The 21912-nt window shown below is 40.7% G+C and overlaps 1 protein-coding gene across 1 annotated transcript in view; it reads right to left on the bottom strand.

The window, feature by feature from the left end:
- Nucleotides 1-1082: 1082 nt before the first annotated feature.
- The window catches only part of nol10 (nucleolar protein 10), a 26409-nt gene continuing 5579 nt past the window's right edge, over nt 1083-21912 (bottom strand). The window contains exons 6-21 of the mRNA XM_050062384.1: nt 21471-21607; nt 21274-21339; nt 21100-21160; nt 19823-19908; nt 19470-19548; nt 18577-18726; nt 18383-18449; nt 15288-15340; nt 10575-10701; nt 7830-7909; nt 7577-7675; nt 7067-7159; nt 6546-6722; nt 5828-6141; nt 5420-5522; nt 1083-3559 (exon numbers count right to left, since the gene is read on the bottom strand). Coding sequence (XP_049918341.1) covers nt 3398-3559; nt 5420-5522; nt 5828-6141; nt 6546-6722; nt 7067-7159; nt 7577-7675; nt 7830-7909; nt 10575-10701; nt 15288-15340; nt 18383-18449; nt 18577-18726; nt 19470-19548; nt 19823-19908; nt 21100-21160; nt 21274-21339; nt 21471-21607 — 1854 coding nt within the window. The 3' untranslated portion in view covers nt 1083-3397. The remainder of the gene's footprint in view (nt 3560-5419; nt 5523-5827; nt 6142-6545; nt 6723-7066; nt 7160-7576; nt 7676-7829; nt 7910-10574; nt 10702-15287; nt 15341-18382; nt 18450-18576; nt 18727-19469; nt 19549-19822; nt 19909-21099; nt 21161-21273; nt 21340-21470; nt 21608-21912) is intronic.

Raw genomic sequence — 21912 nt, 5'->3', positions numbered from 1 at the left:
GATTTGCAACCAAGTATTAAAACTGACTGTTTAATTGATGATTATGTTAGTTTGTCCAAATACTTATGAGCCCTTAAAGTTGGGGGACTGTGTGAAGAAATGGTTGTAATTCCTACACGGTTCATACTACATTTTTGAAAAAAGCCTTAAATGAAAGCTGAGAGTCTGCACTTTAAGCAGGTATTCATTGTTTCATTTAAAACCCATTGTGGTGGTGTAAAGAGCCAAAATGACGACAACTGTATCATTGTCCAAATATTTATGGACCTCACTGTATGTCCGCTGGGCACAAACCACATGTTTTGGACAGCTGTGAAGTGACAGAATGTCCCAGCATCATGGTTCTTATATTGCCAGATTCCAGAGAGTCTCCCCTCTTCATATATGGCAGAATATGTCAACTTCCAACTTGCTATGGTGAGATACATGTAAAAATGTAAGAATTTAGTAACACGGATTTGTTTTTTTCATTGATATAAAAATTAATATAACTGACAACTGACAGATGAAGAGAAGTACTTCCTGCTAAAGAATAAGTGGTTCAAACATAATTATAAATACCCACAAACAAAGTTTGGTGAAAGGCAATTACGCTATAGTATGAAGTGGGAAGAGAAACATGATAAGATGGGGTTAATCTAATATGATGTGTGTAGTTCTTTATAGATGTAGCCTCTTAATTTGGCTGTCAAAGTACACCAGATTGAAGGCTTTTGATATTTAATTGACAAAAATTTCTGACCCCCCCACGTGCACCACGACTAAATGACCTCGGTATTTCAAAAATCCTGCGTACGGCCCTGTTTACAACTTGACTGTATACTGTCAGATTGGTCCAAACAAAGTGGATCTGGGGAACTAAATGTTGACTAGCTGGGAATGAAAACCGTTGACATTAGCTGATTCAGGAAAACAAGGGAAATGAATTGATTCTTGGCACATTAATATTCAATGGCACTACCTTCCACCTAAGACATATAGTCCCTATGAAACTTGTTGAGAGTGTCTTCTGTGGATTATCCACAGTTATAGACACACTGACTTACCAAGCGTCGCTTCTAAGGACACTGTGTCCTTAGAAGCGACGCTTGGTAAGTCAGCCGGTTTATAGTAGCGTTCCGAACGCTACTAAAAACCACAAACCTTCAGCAGGTGTGGCTTGATTCGGCCACATTAAAGGATCCCTGGATTTTCAGTTGGAGTAAGCAACATGTTTAATCATTGCAAGTTAAAACAAGCCTTAACAAATTCTACAAAAGCACAAATCTCAAACCACGAGGCATACTGCGGCTCTACGTAATGGTTTGGCTTACAAGGTAAAATATATCAAATATCACTTATTTGTCTTTGCAGAAATACAGTTTCCTGATTCTTTGTGCCAGCTTTGGTTGACCTACTTCCTGTGGCCTGATTGCTAAGTTGTCATGGTGAAGCCAAAGCATTGTGAGAGAAAAGGGGGGGGCAACTTGCCTGGAACCCAGATGAAATCACTATACCAGATGACACTTTGCTAAATAATGTTTATTTGTTCTACAGCAGGACAGTGTCACTGGTGTTTCCCAACACAAAGGACTAAACTAGGCTGGAGTTTTGTCATCTGGCCTCAGTAACCTACTCTCAACTGATGGTAATCTCTTAACAAATAAAAAGCTTCCTGTTCATTCTCCAAAGGCTTTGCACCAACAAATTTCTGTCTTAAAGTATGTTAAACCCTGATCCTGATCTATTTAGCTGTATACAAAGTGACACAGAAATAATATTCATGTTGTAGCTGGGAGTTAGATGAGAGGTTTGATACCACATTTGTGTCTGGACTGTAAATATGTAGCTGGAGACAGCAGCTTTTTAGCTTAGCACAAAGACTGGAAATGGGAGAAGATGCTTATGTGGCTGTGTCAACGGTGACAAAATTTGCTTTTAGGCACCTCTAAAGTAAACTAGTTAAAACATAATATCTCATTTGTTTGATCTGTATAAAATCCAAAGTGTGACAAGAACTCCAGAAAGTTACGTCAGGACCAATAGTTCATCACATAATTCCCCCATAAGGATTTATTTTAATTTTTTTAATTTTACCCCAGGTTTTTGTAGGCGTTAAACAAATAAGATAGAATGTGTTCATCAGTGAGCTTTAGAGGTGCAGGCGTTCATGTTTAGTTACTTTTGGACAGAGCCAGGCTAGCAGTCTTTATGCTAAGCTAAGCATTCAGTTCTAGCTTCTTATTTTCTGTACAGACACAAGAGTGTTATCAATCCACTTATGCAACTCTCAGCAAAAAACTAAACAGTGTAGTGTGTTACAACGCTGAAATCATGTTTGGCTCTTGCAGCAAATGTCCAGGGTGAAATTTGTTGTCCAACATACTAATTTACTGGATTTCTCTTCAATGAGGTGTTGTTAACGCTGTCACAAAACCTGACAGATGGGTTGTGGTGAAAAAGCTCGGTGACATCAAATGAGTTCAAATGAGCCTGGGGGCCAGTGTTGGCATGCCGAGGGCTAAGATGCACCTCCCTCACATTTGAAATGGACCAATGCTGGAGCAGAGGGGGTTCACACTATCAGCACACTGGGGGATGGGAAGGACATCCAAGCAGTCCTTCCATTTCCAAGAACTGCAGTTGTTGGCGGGGGAAGGAGAAGAAAAAAAAACTTTCCTCATTCACATTTTTCTCCTCCCCTCCCCTAACTTCTGACGCATGTATGTAGTAAACTGCTGCAAAGGAAGCAGGCTCTGGGCTGATTATTTGCACATTTTAAGCCATTTTTGAATCTGCAATAAAAGCAATGTAGACAAATGAGTGTTGTACCAAATATAATATATAGTACAAGTATTGTTAATCCACTGTTGGTTTAACAATATACAATAATGACAAAGAGAATTAAAAATAATACATTTTTTGCACAGCATACATTTTCTCCCCTCCATTATCTGCAATAGGAGTTTAACTGTAGAGCAGTTGTAAGAAAAGAGACGCCTGAGACAAGGCAAGGCATGTCTAGTCCTCTCAGCTCTTCTTTTCTCTAATTCCGTCTGGGGCCATCCCTGCTAAAAAAGTATGTAGTCAAGGTACTTTTGGATAATGACTTAGGCGTTTTATGCACACAGTCAGCAACATACGTAATCTTTTTTAATATGCTCTGAAGAGCAGCTAAACACATGGCACAGACCACCCAGGAGTGAGGCGGGCTTGTCTGTTCATCAGTGTCAGTCTTTGCCACTTGTGCAGAATCTCCAGTCTGTCTGTTGAGCTGAAATGCCATATTCCTCAACACTTGAAGTTGAGTTAATGAAAGCCATTATAACACCTTGACATGAGCAGAGGACTGTGCCAGTCATGCCTCTGTTGTCCATCCAGGACAAAAGGCCCCCGGGTGAGGACTAGGTTGCCCTTCTCAGTGCCGGCCTCTCCCTCTCCCTCCTCCTCCTCCTCTTCCCCTGCCGCCGCCCCAGCCTCTCCCACGGCCGCTGCTCAGGTGTCCGGCCGAGCGCCTCAGCTTCTTCCTCTCCTCGTGGTGTTCCCGTTCTGCCTGCTGCTGCTTCCTCTGCTGCTCTGACTGCAAAAGAGGACACAATGGCGCATGTTAGGGCTGGGCGATGTGGAGAAAATCAAATATCACAACAATTTCGATCACATACTTAATTATATACGATATTGTAGAGCTGACTATTGGTGCGTTTACAAAATATTTAAACACTAAGATATTTGATAAATGATCAGTGTTTGGTTAATTCAGAAAATAGCATCACTTTACTGTAATGCAGCCTTTACAACCAGGAAAAGACAACACCTACATATTATGATATCCAAAATCTGAGATGATATCCAGGCTTATATCACAATATTGATATAATATAGACATATAGCCTAGCCCTTTGCATTTTTAATATAAAATGCATTATAAAAATATAATCAATAACAAAACAAGTCTTATATATCCAAATTATATTTATGTTTTTTTAAGTCTCATGCAGGGGGCGTGCCACTGTGAAACCGTAGCAGGGCAAATTATGATTCAACCTGTGTTTACCATTTGACAATGATGAGATAAATTCTTGTGTGAATTGAATTCTTCTAAAATCGCTGATTTTCTGATTATTGGACCTTCTGAGAAGGTAGAGTGGGTGGTCCACTAATCGGAAGATCAGCGGATCGATCCCCAGCTCCTCCAGTCCGCATGTCAAAGAGCAAGATACTGAACCCCAAATCGCTCCTGATGGCTGTTCCATCAGTGTGAGTGTGTTAAAAGCTGAGTAGCAGGTGGCACTTTGTATCGTAGCCTCTGTCACCAGTGTACAAATGAGTGTGTGAGAGGGTGAGTGTGACTCATAGTGTGAAAAGCGCTTTGAATGATCTGAAGACTAGAAAGGCGCAATACAAATGCAGGTCCATTTAACATTTACAAAAATTTTGTTTTAGGCTAGACTGTATTGACTGAAATGTTCAGAATTATCTGATGACTTAAAATGCGAACAGTTTTCATTGACTAAAACTTTACTAAAATAGTTAGGATTTTCTTTGACTAAGAAGAGACTAAAATGCCCAGAGAGAGTTTTAGTCAAATGACACTTGACTAAAAGAAAAAAAACGGATGAGGTTGATTAAATGTAATAAAAACTAGCAAAATGAGCACATTTGGAAAAAAAAAAGCTGACAAAGTGAATGCCTATTTTTATTTCTAATTTTTATTTTATACATTTTATTTATTTTATTCCACTGGAAATCTATATTTGTAAAGCTCTAAGCTGCCCCCAGTAGCAAATAGCCGCTTTTCCCACCAAAATCAGCGTGTGTATGGCGGTTTTCTAAATGTGTGAAAACCCGTTAAAAATATGTGATAGAATAGATAATCGTGCTTTCCCATTGCCAGTAGACCAGAGCCTTGTACAGCTCTGCGGTAGACAAGTATGCCTTTTTGTTCTTTTTTTCTGGTATGTCACAGACGCACTGGAAAACACAGTTAGTAATCAGTAGAAAGCAGCATGGAGGCAAGTGGAAAATGTTACAGTGGTTATTTCTTTTTTTATAACAGTTACTTATTCAGTTTCTCATTCAAACTCATCTGCATTCAAATAAACAGTCAATTAACGATACTTTCTTTTCCCATAGTTTCAATACTTAATTAACAGTATTGTTTAAAATGGTTTAAGTAGATAAATAATGCTACAAAAAGGCTTCAAATAGAACCTGTGATTGGTATCGGCTGATGTGGCTGTCAGGGATGAGCCCCAAAAATCCTGATCGGAGCGCCCTATCTGAAAACAATGTTTTTTGAAAGACTGTATGAAGTTAAACCTCCCCGCCAATACATCTCCAGACCCTAGCTGGTTTACAGTAGACACAGTAGACGGATGCTTTAAACGATAGAATAAGATACAGGAGAGACGGGAGATGGTGTGCCACATGGACAGTTTACCTTTTTGAGAGTGAAGGTTAGCTGCTTGCTGCCCGCTGCACTGTCGCTCATGTTGCTGGTTCCAGAGTGCTCCTCTAACTTCAGACGGTCCTCCAAAGATGTCCTGTAAGAATACACACATTCCTCAGACACAATATACCAAACAGTACACAGTGCAGTGCAGTCAGAGAGTAGTGTTATTGTTTTGGCTCAGAACTCCAGCAATGAGGTTTTATTTTTATAACTAACATTCATATTTATTAATTTAAGCTTGTAAATCTATTGATTTAGAAACAGCATGCACCACAAAGAGGTCAGGTTATTCTCTGTCATAAACAGCTGCAACCCCTACAGCATTCTGAATAATAGTCTGTGTCCCACACAATAAGCCAGAACAGTTCCATTTAATAAATTTCCAAAAAAACATACTTCTGTAGTTTCTGCTTGCGGGCCATGTCATTAAAACTTCTGAACTCTTCTCCAGCTTTGATCTGATAATATTGAGGCTGATTTGTCTTCTTGCTCTCAGCCATGTTTGAGGTTTTCCCCGCTCCGTTCTGTTCCCTCTCCAGCAGGACAGTGTTGCGGTCTTCTTCCTTCCTCTCCTGCCTCCAGCGCTCTCGGCCCTCCTGCCGAAGCAACCTCCGCTGCTCCCTCACCTCCTCCACCCAGCTCTTGTCGTCATCATCCGAGCTCTCCTCAGAGCTGGCTCGGCCCTCGGGCTCCTCGTCTTCTTCATCCGCCTGGATGGAGATGTTACAAAGCCTAAGTTATTGATGTGATATTCTTTCTTGGCACTGAGGACAGGCCATATGTCTCATCCTACAGAACATACAATATGTGCATATGCAGCTCGCTTGCAGAGATCCTTGAATCAAAGAGAAACCGATGGCCCTGTCTGGAAGGATTCTGGAGTGCTGCAAGCTAACATCACACATGATAAAAGTATCTATTCAGTTATGCTTCTCCCTTCAGGCACAAACCGATGAGGATCCTTTAAAAACTTGTTTCCCTTCTCATGTGGGAGCAGCTCAAAACTTGTCCTTCACTCACATACTTGCATTTATAAATGCTTAGAGACTGTGAAATTGTAGTTGTCATACCTGTACAGCAAATGCAGGTAACTGAAAGTTAAGTTCAGCATTACCTGTTGGGAAGCAGCAGCCTGCTGAGCTAGTAGGCGCAGCTTCTTCTTCCTCTTCTGTCCGACCTTGGAAACGATTGGATTGAGGAGGCGGAACTCTTCGCTCTGTTCGTCCACCTGGTAGTCAGGGTTTTCGAACATCACCTTGAAGCGGTCGTCTCCCAGGACGCTTGGGAGAGCCTGCAGGATTGAAAAGTTGAGATGGTGGAAACAGTGTTGAATGGTTTTCTCTTGCCTACAGATGCTGTGGTGGGAAAGACTTCCAGCTCAAAAGGCATGGAAAGAAACTTAATTTCAAATTCAAAGTTTCAACTGAGTGCAATTTTATAAAATAAAAAGTTCTCAATCTTACAGAGGTGCAAGAAAGAACAGAATACAAAGAACAAACAAGAGACTTATGACAAATACTGAGTTTTTATGGCATGCTGATGTGATAAAGTATCTTTAGAGGTAATAAATTCAGAAACCTGAGGAGCACAAACGGAGACATAACCACACTGATTTTATGATCCATGTTCTCCTACCTTGCCCTTCTTTTTCCTAGAAGCCAGCTCTGCTTCATCATCACCCTCCTCCATCAGTTTGAGAGCCAGCTCTTTGTTGACCTTGGGCAGCTTCTGTCTCAACCAGAACACATTGCACATTTGATTACACACAGGAAACAGATAAGGATGCAGTCAGCTCTATTTGCCAAGCAATAAACACATTTTCAAAGACATCATCAAAGAATAACTAAGCTTGTTTTAAACCTTTAAGATGAGTTTGACAGGATGTGAAGAAACTTTGCATACAGGTGTTAAACAGCTTTACAGGCAGGGGCCAGTGCAAACCAGGTTGAAAGGTACATTTTACTCCACAAATTTCTTAGTGGCCTGCATGTAGGTCAGCATCAGGAATCTATGCTAACCATGTGAGAAAATGTGACAAGAGTAGAAGGAAAAGTCAAAAGATTGTGATGAAGACTGTGAGGATTGTGACTGGGTGAAGCTGTAACCACGAGTGGAAAGATGAGACAGTGTGCAGGAACCTCTCACCTTGACCTGCACTCTCTGGACCCTAGACTCCTCAATCTTCTGACGGATCTTATCCTTGCGATACTCCTCGTATGCAAAAGGATTTGCCATGCTTTTGACCTGTTGCCAAACCACACAGCAAAACAGTCAAATCTCAACACATTAATCGGAGTCACTTTCTGTTTGTTTTATCACGATCAGTCTGGGTTTAACCACTCAGATAATTATTTAAGATATGTAAACACAAAGGTGATTTGGCAGTGAGACAGCTCACCTTGTGATAAAGCCTGATGTCCATGAAGAAGCCGTGCATGTAGGCTCTGAGGAGCGATGATCCCACCAGGTGAGACAAACCTGACACACATAAGGAAAACGCACAGTAATCAGAACCATCTGGAACTGGCTAAATAGATTAATAAAAATAGCGAATAATTTAAGACATTTATCAAAAAAAAAAGAATTTATTAGGAATTCTTAGCATAAACGTCTAGAGACTTTTAGCTGTACTAGCACTGTGTCTATATGGATGTATTTTTTTCTGTGTATATGCACTAGTGCTTCTAACTTTTAAAAATAAATACTAAATACAATTTTAAAATAAATTTAACAACGCAGAGTGTATTTGTCCATGTTTCTCCACACTCCCCAAACATTTTAAGCAGAAAACCTAATGCGGAAACTTAATATAAAATATACAAACATTCCTTTGGTGACTTCTTTTCATCTGTGTGATATGAATATTTATTCATATTTATTAATTAAAAATAAATATGTCAGACTGAATACTGACTTGAAGTTAATTACCAACATCTCATGAACTACAGACTTTAGTGCTGTTTGTGAGCATGAATGAAACTAAATGAAACACGAAGTCATTTACGAAAATGTGATTTAAAGTACTAAGTTATTGAAAAAGATGCCATAATTTTCTATTAAAGTATTTATGCAAATTAAATGATCTGCACATTAATAATGAAAATGTGTGTGCTACATGAGATCAATTTAGTATAATTTTTAACCATAATTTTCACTAATATTGGCAAGTCAGCATAAAGCTACTGAGCAAACATTTGTTTTGTGTTATTTAAACAGTAATACCTGGATGATCACTGAGTCAGCCCCCTGCAGTTAAACTTGAGGGCTGGGAGCTGAGCTAACTGTCCTCCTACTGCCAATGTCAGGTGTAACTCTAGCTAACTGACTGTCTATTGAATATGACATTTGTGGAGTGAAATGTCTTGACAACATAAAATTTGGGACAGATACTCATGAGGATCAGGACTCAAGGGATCCTGCTACTTTTCATCTGGCACCATCATCAGATAAACTTTTGACATAATACCTGGTCAACAACGTTAATCTAATCTGCCACAGCTGTACTATACCAGCTATATACTATATCAGCTTGTTAGCATTGTCACTGTGAGCATGTTAGCATGTATGCATGTAAGTCGTTAGTTACTTCTCAGCAGCGGTTCGTTGAGTTTGAGTTGACCAGTTGACCAGTTTGTAGTCGGATTGATCAGAGCTGTTTAGATCAGATCGATGGATTAGAAGAGCAGTTGCTAGCAAACTTTCTGTTGCTGCAGTTACCCAGGTTAGACCCAGCGCTAAACTGTGGAATGCATGTTTTTTTTTTTTGTTGTTGTTGTTTGAAGGAGTTGCCTCAGAATACAATTATTTAACAGAAAAAAAAAGAATCTCCACCCTCAGATTACTCAGTACCACGTAGGAATGGGAGCAGCAGCACACACAGGTTGTGCTCATTGTTAGAAAACGTGTTCATAGCCTGAAGCAAGTTCGAGTGCGTATATAGAGGGCCACAGAGAATGATGAGTAAGAGCTCTTCCCAGGAACTTCTGTCAGTGTGCTTTGCCCAATCTGCCTCGGGGGTTACATAACGGGGCCACATTACACAGCTCCTGTAAATCAACACTGCGGTTCCCCTCCCTGACTCCTCCTCTCCTTTTATTCCACAGCAGCCAACCACCTTTCTGCTTCTTGTCATTTGATCTCTTTACTGCTGAGCCTGCATTCCAATGTTCATTCAACCCCTCCAGTATCCACTCCCCCGACCCTCCTTCCTCTCACCCCCAGACACACTACTTTTTCTTACCTAAAACCTCTCAATCGTTCTCTAGGCCTCTGGTTAGGTAGTCTAGCCACCCGTGCAAACCCCAAAGGCGGCACAGTGGCTCAGAATGATTCATAGTTTTGGGTTTAACTTTCAGGGTCAGGATTAAATTCCCTCTTTGTACGGGGATCTCTTTTACCATCTGTGCTTTCCAACTGAAAGAGTAAATGAACCAACTGGGGTCGCTTGGTTTGGGGAAGTATTTTCAGTGTAACTGGTAGTATAACTTTGATATTCGTTTCCATGTGTAGTGAGTAGTGTTTCCCCCCAGAAAAAGATACTATGTGTGTGGGTAGCTGACACAGGTTGGGAGGGGGTTCATCTAAGGTAGGTTGGAAAAATGATAGACAATAGTTGTTGCGTTTGTAAATGCAATCTGATGCTCTACACTAAAATGAGAGCACTGTTGTTTAAAGAAATACAGCGTACTATTTCTATGTGAATTAACAATTTGTTAAGCCTCACTTTCACTGCAACTGGTGCTCTGCTGCTCCGTCTGTGCCCAGTGCCCAGAGGGAGAGAGAAAGATATACACTTTTTCCACCAAAACTGGCCCATTGCAACTAGACTGGAGCCGTGTACAGGTCTCTTAAGTGGATGAATATGCCTTTCTGTTTTTTGTTTTTTATTGGTGCGTCACGTTCGATTTTACGGAAAGGTCAGAAAACAGGTTATACATCTCTTACTTATTTAGTCTGTCTTTTAAATTTGGTGCAGACTCATTTGGACTGATGTTCCAGCACTGCTTGGGTGGAAAGGGATGGTATTATAAAAATCAATATGTGGCAGCAACGTTGATACTACAGTGGGCCACCACAAATAAATGAATGTGTGGGAATCCCTGGTGAGGTTTGTGAGAAGAAAATTAAGGCAGCGAGGTCTCACCCAGATTTTCCAGGTCCTTCCGGGTGACGAACTTGTAGTCATCGTACACCGTGCTCTCAGGGCTCTCCTCCAGCTCCTCTGTCAAGTTGTCAAGGAAGGAGCACCAACGAGGTGCAGGACCCAGGGCCTAAACATACACACAGACACATCCCTGGTTCAGATTTAGACTGTTGAGTAAGTACGAAACCTGTCATGCATTTGTTGAAACAAAAATAGACTGTCTGAGCTCATGTTTCCATTCCAGTTAGAAATGACTGAGCTGCTGATACCGCAAAAGCATTGACACAACAGAATGTTGTTGCACAGTTGCATGCTTCTGTGAACCAGTCAAGTTGCAGTTACACTTTACATCCATGTTTGTCCAGAGTCATACGTAGCCATGAGAGTATGTAATGCTTCAAACAGGCTATGGATGTTGCTGCAAAGAAGGTACTATTCTAACACAAGGAGCTTCACACACATCTTCAACCTGGCAGCACAGAAGATCTACTTTATCAGCGCAGTTTAAGGTGGACGCCCAAGATTAGCGTCACCAATTAGTTACCCAACCAAATGTCTCCCCTTCTGTGAGTTATGGTGTTAAATAATAGCCAGAAAATGATATCACAGTGATGATGACCTTTGACCCTTTGGATAGAGTTATGGTCAAAATCAGGTTTTGTGAGGTCACAGCGACCTTAACCTTTGACCTCTAACCATCAAAATCTATTTGATTAATCCTTGAGTCCAAGTAGACATTTGTGTGAAATTTGAAGAGATTCCCTCGTGGCGTTCTTGAGATATTGTGTTCATCACGAGCACTAGATGCATGTACATATGGACGTACGCCAGAAATCCCGAAAACATGATGCCTCCTGCCACAACTATTGCCTGTGTTATAGTTGTTTCTTTGCTGATAAAAATTAGATGGGTTTGACATTGATTTCAGTGTTAGATCTGCCTGGCATGTTTAATTTCATCTAATTTATTTCTTCCAATGGAGCCTTATTTTGTCAGTACAATTTAAAAGATGTTTATTTAATTTGTTGTTTAAAGGATATTGCAACGATAACAGGTCATGTCAGTTATGCATTCCTAGTTGTGTCATCGTCTCTCCTCTCCATACTGGCTGTAAAGCGATACCTGTGAGAAGGGACTCTGCCGTCTCAGTGATGGGGACAAAATCCACAACCCCTGTTCTGTGCAAAAATGCATTCTAAAGTTCAGCTATTACGCTGCTTCAGTAGACTGAGTTAGCTTAAATGATAAGTTATCTTCATCACTGCAGTTGTTTATTGATTGAGACTGAGAGTTTTGTCCTGGCAGCAAACCTGCATGTGACTGCTGGGAAGTTTCCCTCCTTTGTGTCTTACCAAGGAAACACTCTTCAGGGGGAAAACAGCTGAACTTAAGGAGTCATCACTGACAGCAGAGTTCCTCTGAAAGGGTGGTTTTATGGCCAGTATGAACAAAAGGAATGATTACAGCGACCCATAACTCAATGTTCACATGACTGTTTTAACTGTTTTATAATGACTGACTTGAAAAAGTTTGATCGTTTTCTCTGAAGGGTCACAAGTACTGCCTTAGAGGGTGTTGATTCATGAACAAAGTGCATTCTCTGGAAATTAAGATTTAGTTGAAATGTCTCAAAATGGAAGAAAAAAACGTTTATTTTCACTACAACCACATGTTCCTGGCCTACATCCATACTGTGTCAAGTCATACTCATTGGTATTTACTTTTACGTCACTATCTAGTTCAAATCATTGTTGTCTTTGCCCCATTTGTGTGTATAGAAGACACTGACCAAAACACTGAGCTATGTAAGGGTTCGAAGCTCAAAGATCCACTCATGCTATGACATCTGGAGTTAGATTCAATGGAAGGAAATCTGATGGACTAAACTTCTGTGGAATCTATTGGGTCCGCACAGATGATGACGTCACGTGGAATCACACACTGAGGCCAAAGTTGACAGAATCTAGCGCCTAGTCATTCTTTACTTTCATCACTGAGAGCTGATAAAGCTTCAAGCTGTCCTACAGAGTCAGTCAGAGGTGTGTGGGTTCAGAGCAGTTTTCAACAAAGAATCATTGCAGAGGCATAAATGGCAGGTTGTTGCTCACAAGTCTGAATGCACTTCCTGAGACCATAAACAATCATAAAGTGTTTATCATGACAGTAGGTACTTAAAAAAACCCCACTGTGGCTAACAGGGAGCCAGCACACAAAACTGTCAATTCCTGATGTGGTAAAGAACCGATAAAGGATTTAGAAATATATATCCTGTTACTGCTTACATCTTTATGTACTGATTATCAGTTCAAACATAACTATAACCACACTACTTACAGAGAAGTGACAGAACATAGTACGCTTCACTATAAGACAACAATTTCACTGATCCTCTCATTAGACAACCAGAATGCTTTCCATTAGTATCATTGAAATTTCCATTGTTGCTTAATCTTTCAATTATTGCCTCCGCCAAGGAGGTTATGTTTTCGCCAGCGTTTGTCTGCAAAATAACTTGAAAAGTTCTGAATGGATTTTGATGAAATTTTCAGGAAAGGTTGATAATGGGACAAGGAACAGATGATAAAATTTTGGTGGTGATCGGTTGAAGCGAAGTGGATAAAATAATAAAATGGCAGGAAATCCGAGCTGCTTGGCGGAGGTCTGTGCTCTCCGAGTGCTCTAGTTTTCTCAAAGTACTGCTTCATTTTGTGGTCAATTAAATGTAGCAAAGTTGTAGGAAATGCCCGGCATAATTTCCACAAGACCACCAGACCAGCACAAGACCATCACAGAAATTCCAACTTAAATGATTCATCTAAACAATAGTCGTTTCAGCTGCAGATCCAACACATATTCCATCAGCTAAGTAATGTATTCATCTTGGGACGTATCGGCTTCTGCGTCTCCACACAGATTGCTTATCTGCCGTTCAAATGTGATTGGTCAATACTACTCGGACTACAAACAGAAACCAGAATGCTTCCGATACCAAAATGCTTTTATATGTTTATAGAGATAAGCAATCACCTAACCCTTCCTTCCAATGCTGGAATGCATCCAAGTACTTTTACTCAAGTACTGTACTGATGTACAATTTACAGGTGCTTGTGCTTTAGTCCACCTGATGCTCGATTTGTAAATGTTTTTCACTGTTTCATCACTACATCGAATCCAACTCTATACAGTATCTCACTATCACTGTCCTCATTCATAAATTAAGAAGCTACAAATTATATTCAGCCACAAAATAAGCCTGAAAAGCTGGAAATCAGAACAGAAGAACAAAGAGTTGTTGCATAGAGATGATACACCGTCTCATCTAGTTGCATTGGTGTGAACTAGCGGGTTTTTAGAACGTTGCAGAACTTGCTTGCAAGTAGTTGCCTGTTTCACCTCATCTGGTCGCAAATCTTTGGTTTGAACTGGGCTTTAGGTAATGAAAACCCAATAATTTGTATTTTAGGTGATTATAAACTAATGAAAACACAGTTATAAATATCATATTTCATTTCTGCCAATAGATGCCCCTAAATCCTTTTACACTTGACCTTTAAAATCAGCCCCACCTTTGCCAGCTGCAAGATTAAATTAATGTACGCATTAAATTAATCACAAATTATAATACAGCTATAAAATATATAATTCTGAAATTGGCCATTTTTGTACTTTAAAGGACCGCCCACAACATAGAGGTGGCTGAGCCAGCGGCTGGGAGCTAACGGTGCTAACAACGGCAACAGTGCTGACAGAACAGCCACTCCCCCCCAGTGTTAACTGAGAGGGCCGACGGTGGGTGCTACGCTTCCCCAACGACAACATCCTAATATCAGTGGTAACCGCTGTATGAGAGCTGTACAGAGCGGCGGTGATGAGCTGGGACTCACATGCATGCACAGCTGGACTGTCTACCACAGCAACTAACAGAGAAGCTCAGGTTATCGTGACTTCATTCACTACTCAAAATGGCATTACTCCACTATATCTTTATACAGCAAATAGTTGTTTTCTGCTTGTTAATATTCTAAATGTTGTACACACAACCTTAAAATATATTTTGATGCTAATTCTTTTGTGCTTTTACTTAAAATTTTGAATGCAGTACTTTTACTTGTAATAGAGTTTTTACAACGAAGTATTGCTGCTTTTACTCAAGTACTTCTTCCACCACTGCTTCTCTCTAGTGCAGGACAGAGGAGTCCAAGTTCAGCACATCCATGTCCATCATGTCTGGAATTAACCCATTTACACTAAGCAAAGTCTTGTTTACTGTACACACACACACACACACACACACACACACACACACACACACACACACACACACACACACACACACACACACACACAGAGCTTCCCCAGAATAACAACAGTCAGATCACATCGGAGTCACAGGACAGACTGTTGACAACAAACTTTCAGCAGCTTTACTTATTACACAGCAGCTCTGTGAGAACCACATGAATGAGACAGAAAATTAACTGCCCACCCACTCGATCGCTTGCTTTCTCCTACACACATCCTAACACCTAAAACACTGAACGCTGGTAGTATAAACAGCTGTCCTGCACCATCAAACATCCTTTATTGCACCATAAAGTATTTGTCTCAGGTGTTTGTTTGTCAGGCCAGCACCTGATGAGCAGGATGTGAATGTGATCCGCCTGCTGCAGGTTGTAAAGTCACCAGTAAGAATGTAAATCCATCTGCACTCACCGGGATGTAGAATGTGTTCATCTTGGGATCTTCGTTGGCAGTGAAGAGCATACCTGACAGTGAGACACAGGATGCAGACAAAACAATGTGAGGACGGATGCAGGGCAGATATTAATAGAGCCCATCTGTGGTGGAGGAACTGAATTTACTTCCAGTCATGTATATCTTAAGATCCTGCTTCGCTTGAAAAAATTAAACTGGTATACAAAACAGTGAAAAGGGCTGACACAGATTTTACTTTGCATATCCTAAAAGCAGAATTAGAAAACTGCTAAATTTTAGACAGTATAAGGAAGTAGGGAAATAAGAATATGTGTCTTTAACTCACTGTTTCATAAAAGCTTAAAGGATGAACCTCATTCACAAAAACTTGAGAACAAAACCTTACATTAAAAAAAATCTAATTAAGTCAGGACTAAATGATTATTTCTATGATGACTTGATTGTGAGAATTCACCTTCAGTTTTGTTCCTTGTGAAAACTGATTGCCATGCAATGACAGACAAGATAGAACTGTAAAGTCAAACAGTTTGTGAGCTCCACTGTAAAATGGCGCCACCCAGAGGTGAAAGACGGCTGCACAGATGCTGGACAGTGTGACCTACCACCCAATTTCATTTCTCCTGACCTCTTTATTAGTGACTGTTTGTTGTAACACACTTTAAGGTTACTATTTATGTTAGTCTGTATAGTTTATTTCATGCTTCATTTGTGCATGGCACATATTCATTATGTATTTAGTAAGGGTGACCCTTACTAAGAATTGATATGGTTTGGATTTTTTGAAGTGGAGCTGTATGGGGTACTTATCCATAATAAGTGTATTACACCCAGTAGATGTCAGTCGGCACGGCTCCGCTTTACAGAAGCAGGCTGGAGTCCAACACGGAAGCTAAGCGATGTACTGCTGTGGATGGGTCAGCACTCAGCAACAAAACATATTTTAGCCTCCTTAAGTCCCACCTAAAAAAAAATAAGTGTACGCTATATTGAGAGTATTTTCATGGCTTTATCTTTCCACCAGAGAGCCCAATTCGACGGGGAAGCTGTTAACGGCTTTAGCTCCCCATCTATTCGCTCCACAAAGCCACCAGACTCCATTGAGAAAAACAGTAATTTTAGTTTTCTGAAAACAGGAGCTGCTGGTCTACCTCTGCTTCAATCAGGTAGTTTGTTTGTGTTATAGTGTGACTTTGGTGAATCTGAACTAACCCTTGTAAACGTGAAAGTCACACAACAACACAAACAACCTAACCTATCAAGGCAGCGGTAGACCAGCAGCTCCTGTGTCCAGCAATGTTAAATCACTGGTTTTCTCAATGGAGTCTGGCTTTGAAAATAGTGATGTAACAGCTTGATTTCCCCTTTGGAAATCACTGTCTGACATTCAAAAGCAGTGAAAACACTCTTAATACAGCATACAATTGAACTGATAATGATTTTTTTTAGGTGGGACTATTTACGTGTAATGCTGACCCCTCCACAGCAGTTCATTGCTTAGCTTCCGTGTTGGACTCCTGCCCGCTTCTCCAAACTGGGGGTGTGCCAACTGACCTCTACTGTATGTAATATACAGTCTATGAATCAGTACCCCATACAACACCACTTCAAAAAATCTAAAATATCCCTTTAAAGGGGCGAGGCACCATTAGTTGTATTTTTTGCCCCCTCCATTTCAGCTTTATGTATCCATAGAAAAATAGCAAAGACAACAAAATTATTGGCAGAGATATGTGTGACTATCACTTAGCTGCTGTTCCAGAACAACGGACAGTGCTGTTTGTTGTGTGTGGGGGGTGCTTGCGCATAAAAACATTGACAGGCAGAACATTTAACTTAGCTGGTTAAAAATCATCGAGCTACTTTGAAGTCCGTATTTTAATTGTGTTTTTTTAAAATCCGTCATTTGATGAAAATTGTTCCGCACACAAACGTTGCACAGAGCCTGATGGGTTTTATTCCTCTATTTGTTGCTAACATTTGCAATACGAGACAAAATGGAAAGACGTGTTCCTTTGCTTCTCTTCACTGGTGGTGCCTCCCTGACTTCTGCCACTTTCTGGCCGTGTTTTACATTTCGCACCATGGCTACCTGAGGGGGCTGAGCTGTCCTTCCTCTGTGTCTCCACACTGTCGCTCTCTGTCTTTCTGTGTGCGGTCCTCATTCTCTATTACATCCTCCACCTCATCATCATCATCATCATCCACCTGAATACTATCGGACCTGTTGAAAGTAAGCTTTCGGAGTTACAAAATGATACCATGTGCCCTGTTTTTCTCTCTTGGTGCAGATGTGTCTCGCAAGTTACGCCAGATTTTCTTCACTTCTTCTCGGTCAAACAACTCAAAAGGCTTTGTCGGATGCAAAAAAACGCAGGAAATCAATCCTGTTCCTGGAATTTTAATTTGTGTGAATGTGAGCTTGTATTCATTATTGAACGTGAAACAATTGCGGACCAAAAATACGAATTCAGGTGTGCAGAAGCCTTTGGCCTGCTTGTTTTTCGTGGCTGTAAATGTGATGAACTTTTGGCCCTCGTTCAACTTTCCCACCGCTGTAGCAACTCACAGACAAAAGGGAAACGGCAGGGAAGTGATGAACAGTCAGAGAAAGAGAGAGCTGAGCGCCACTAACGGCTGTTTCTAGCACCTGAGCACCTAGCACCTCCTCCTGTGGACTGAGAATTGTTCATAACTTCAAAAAATATTTAGTATTCTGCGAGTAATAAATGTATTCTTTGATTTTTAAACAGTAGCCTTATGTAGTTGTGATTAAGCCTAGTTATAATGATTTATTGGGAGAAACCAAGCAATTCTCAGCACCCCTATTTAGCCCGGATGGAATGATCATTAGTTCCACAACCATATTTTCCTGCCACTGTGACGATCTGACTGTGAGACTGCAGGCTCCTTCAATTAACTCATTGAGTAGTGGGCTTTTCTAGGTCACCTCTAGTATCAAGCATTCTAGTTTTTTAAAGTTACTTTTCTTTGATCTCCTCTTCTACTTCTGCTGTTGTGACACTTGTGTTTCACTGCATGGGACCAATAAAGTTTATCCTCTGTCATGATCTTGTCGGAGAAGTTATTCTCACCTGATTTAGGGTAGATGCAAACATCATTGACGTTGGCCTGAGGCTGTATGGAGGTGAAGGCCTTGCCCTGTGGCGAACAGATGGAGCAGATAAGAGAAAAATGGCATCAGAAAGAGTCTCGAGAGATCTGGAGAGTCCAGACCTGGTACTGGTGTTAGAATGCTTCCACACTAGTGGCTGTTACTGAATCTTACAGTGTCTTTGTTCCAGATTTTTATAATCTTAGAGTCGGCGGACACAACCAGGTCCAGTTGATCGTGGAAGTTTAGGGACTTGATCGGCAGGTTGTAGAAGTGGTCTTTAACCAGCAGCGGCTGGCTGGAGCGCAGGTCATAGAGCAGCACCTTCAAGACAAAGCAAAGGGTGGATGACACCACTGCAATTTAGAAATCTATTTGGAGTCTCCATTAAAAAAAAAACTAATTTTTCCAGTTTTAATACTGTGTACATGTAAACTGATAATATATCTCTTGTTATATGCCAAATACATGCATGAACAAATGAGTATCAAAAGTATTTTTACATGAAAGTCCCCGTCTTTTCTCTTTCTGTAAAACCAGGTAAAACCATTTCAAATGTGATGACTCATTGTGCACTCGGGGGTGTTTGCAAAAGGTCATTCAATCAAATGAGACTCTGGGCTTCCAAAGGCTTAAATAAAACTAAAAAAATTTGAGTGTGTTCAAGATCGTTGTAATATTCCCCTCAGCAACTGTTTCGTTGACATCAAAACCGACCGCTACATTAAACCAAAAGAAGCGCCATCACGAAGGCTGCTGCTGACCTTTTTGTCAAAACTGGGCTTGTTTGGAGAAAAGTGTAACTTTTCAAGAGGAGGCCGAATGACATCAACCACCTCTTTGTGACTCGACTAATCTCAAGAAGAAGAGGCAGAATTTCACGCCATGTGGGCAGCTGATAGTTTATAAACAGACAGGAAGTGGAGAATGAAGCAGTATAGAGTATTCTGACAGCCACGCCAACAAGACTGATGTCCAGCTGCTGCAGACGGCCATCACGAAAATACTGCGTGTCACACTTGTTGAAATTATCAGCCTAAAACAAAGCTTAATGTTTTATGGCTCACCTGTCCTGTGCTGGTGCCCACTACCATGGAGAGGGAGCCGTTAAACTTCAGCGCACTAACTGAGGGCAAACTTTGAACTCTGTCAACAGAAACAAAAAAAAACAACATAAGTGAGACACAAAGACAAAACTATAAAACAATGCTTAACACTGCTCACGGCTCCAGACAGGAGAAAACTGTGAATCCGATGAAAGCTTCTATTTCTTACGTGTGCCATAATGATGCACAGCTTGTAGCTAGGTTTCGTGCTGAGATACAGGCAGTGGAGAAAAGTGCCATGTGGCTACATATGCATCGTCAGGATGACATCGGCTGAAATCTTTGACTTCTCAGTGTGGCAGCTTGGTACTTACTCCGTCCCTTCGGCGAGGCTGCTCAGGGCGCAGTCCAGCATGCCCACTCTGTTCCGCACACGAGGGTCCCAGCATTCGACCTTTCCCTGGTAACCAAAACGAAGAGAAGTCAAACAGTCAGACACATGCAGGGCAGCAGAAGATTTGAGGAAGCTTCCACTTTCTGACTCTGGAGAGATTTTTTAAACTTACTGGAACTTTTTACAACCAATTAAAAGCTGCAATAAGCAACTTCTTATGTCGGCTAATTCTTATGTAAGTGAGAGGTAATGGTTCGAAACACTTGAACTTTAACACCCTGAAATCATGTAACACACTTATTTTTATCAGCCCAGCTGGTGTGTGATGTCTATACCAAACAACAATATCAAACATTAAGGAATCTAAAAACGAATAAAGCCAGTTTCAGAACCACCTTAAACCTTTTTCCCACTAAAATAAGTTCATAGCGGTATATGTGGGATTTTTAAGTGTACCAAACCTGCTAAAATAAACAATAGACTCCTTTTCCATTGTCAGCAGAAGAGTATGCCTTTAACACAGCGATAAACAAATTAGTAAACTGCAGAAAGCAGCATGGAGGCCAGTGAAAATCTGTTACTTATTCGGCCAGTAATTTTAAACTTGATGCCGATTAAATTTGGAATGATGTTCAAGTGTCCAAGCGTTGCTTGGACGGAGACAGACGGAATTTGTGACTATGTGACCGTGTGCGACTGTTGTGTTTTACTTTAAGCACATGTAGCACAAAGAATCGTGATAAAGAATGCTCCAAAGATAAGTCTTCTGACTGATTTTCACCAACGACATTTCAATTTTTAAATAGTGATTTTTATCTCCATAGCCATATCTAGGAGTTAGTACAGTGTATGTGGAGCTGCAGTATCGAGTTCACAACCTTCAACCTATCTGACCCAACTGCGAGCAGCGCTACCCTCTTTTTGTTGCACCAAATAACTAACTAAAACCGAACCTATCAGAAAATTGAACACATGATCAAACATCAGTGTACCAAGAACTACCTAAAATGAGAGAAACCATCTTTGGGAAAATGTGACATGTACTTTAATCCTTAGCCAGCCACCAAGGCATCAAGATGTGTTGGCTTCACTTTTAGGGAGCTGGCATGACGTCCATCTTTATACACAGTGATTACAATGAACTATACACACACACACACACACACACACACACACACACACACACACGGTCAGAGTTTCCCTTGTGTCTGCTAATATCTGTGCCTCATTTCACACACAGCCTGCTATGGTATTTACCTCAGAGGTTCCTGTGGCAAACAAATGATGAACGGGGTTGATGTCACACACATTGTTCTCCCTGAAAGGTCAAGAAAAACAAGCACCATGAACATCAGCTGAGAGCAATGACGGCAATGAGCTTACTTACTGTTATTAGATGAACAGTCAGGGTAAACACTTTGTAATACTTACACAGCATCAGTCTGAAGTGAGTTGAGGAAGCGCCCCTGTTCCAGGTTCAGTCTGAACACCTCGGAACTGAAAATGAAAACAAAAACATAAACAGTGCCACCCAACCAGCCTATTCCTCTGACATGCACAGGATAAATCTACAAACAAGCAAGAATGTCAGAGTGCCTCAACAACCTTTCATTCAATTATACTCTCACCTTGTCCCCACAAAATAGAGGTCACAGGACGGATAGTGGTACGAAAAGTCCCTTCCAAACTTTGGAATGCGTGTCTTGTAGTAGTGTCCATGCTGCGAGTGGAACTCTATGTAGCGGTCACAGTGCAAGAACACCAACTGTACAGACAAACGGAAAAACACAGAGAATATTTTAAATCAAGTGTAAATCAAAGACGCTGAAAAACACTACGGTTTGAGACCAGTGGAAATTCAACTGCATTAGCATTTCGAGAGTATTATGTATTACACCGCGTTCCAAATTATTATGCAAATGATATTTTTCTCTGATTTTCCTAAATAGTCGATGCAAATGACAGTCAGCATAATTTTCAAGTCATCAGCTGTTAAAGTTTAATTCAAATGTTATTGAACAAACCTCCCAATGAAAACAGTATTTTTTTCAAAAATAAAAAACTTAAAAT

This window comes from Epinephelus moara, chromosome 14, assembly GCF_006386435.1.
Source record: "Epinephelus moara isolate mb chromosome 14, YSFRI_EMoa_1.0, whole genome shotgun sequence".
In the NCBI taxonomy this organism is placed as follows: domain Eukaryota; kingdom Metazoa; phylum Chordata; class Actinopteri; order Perciformes; family Serranidae; genus Epinephelus; species Epinephelus moara.
This window is presented reverse-complemented; position numbering and strand designations above follow the sequence as displayed.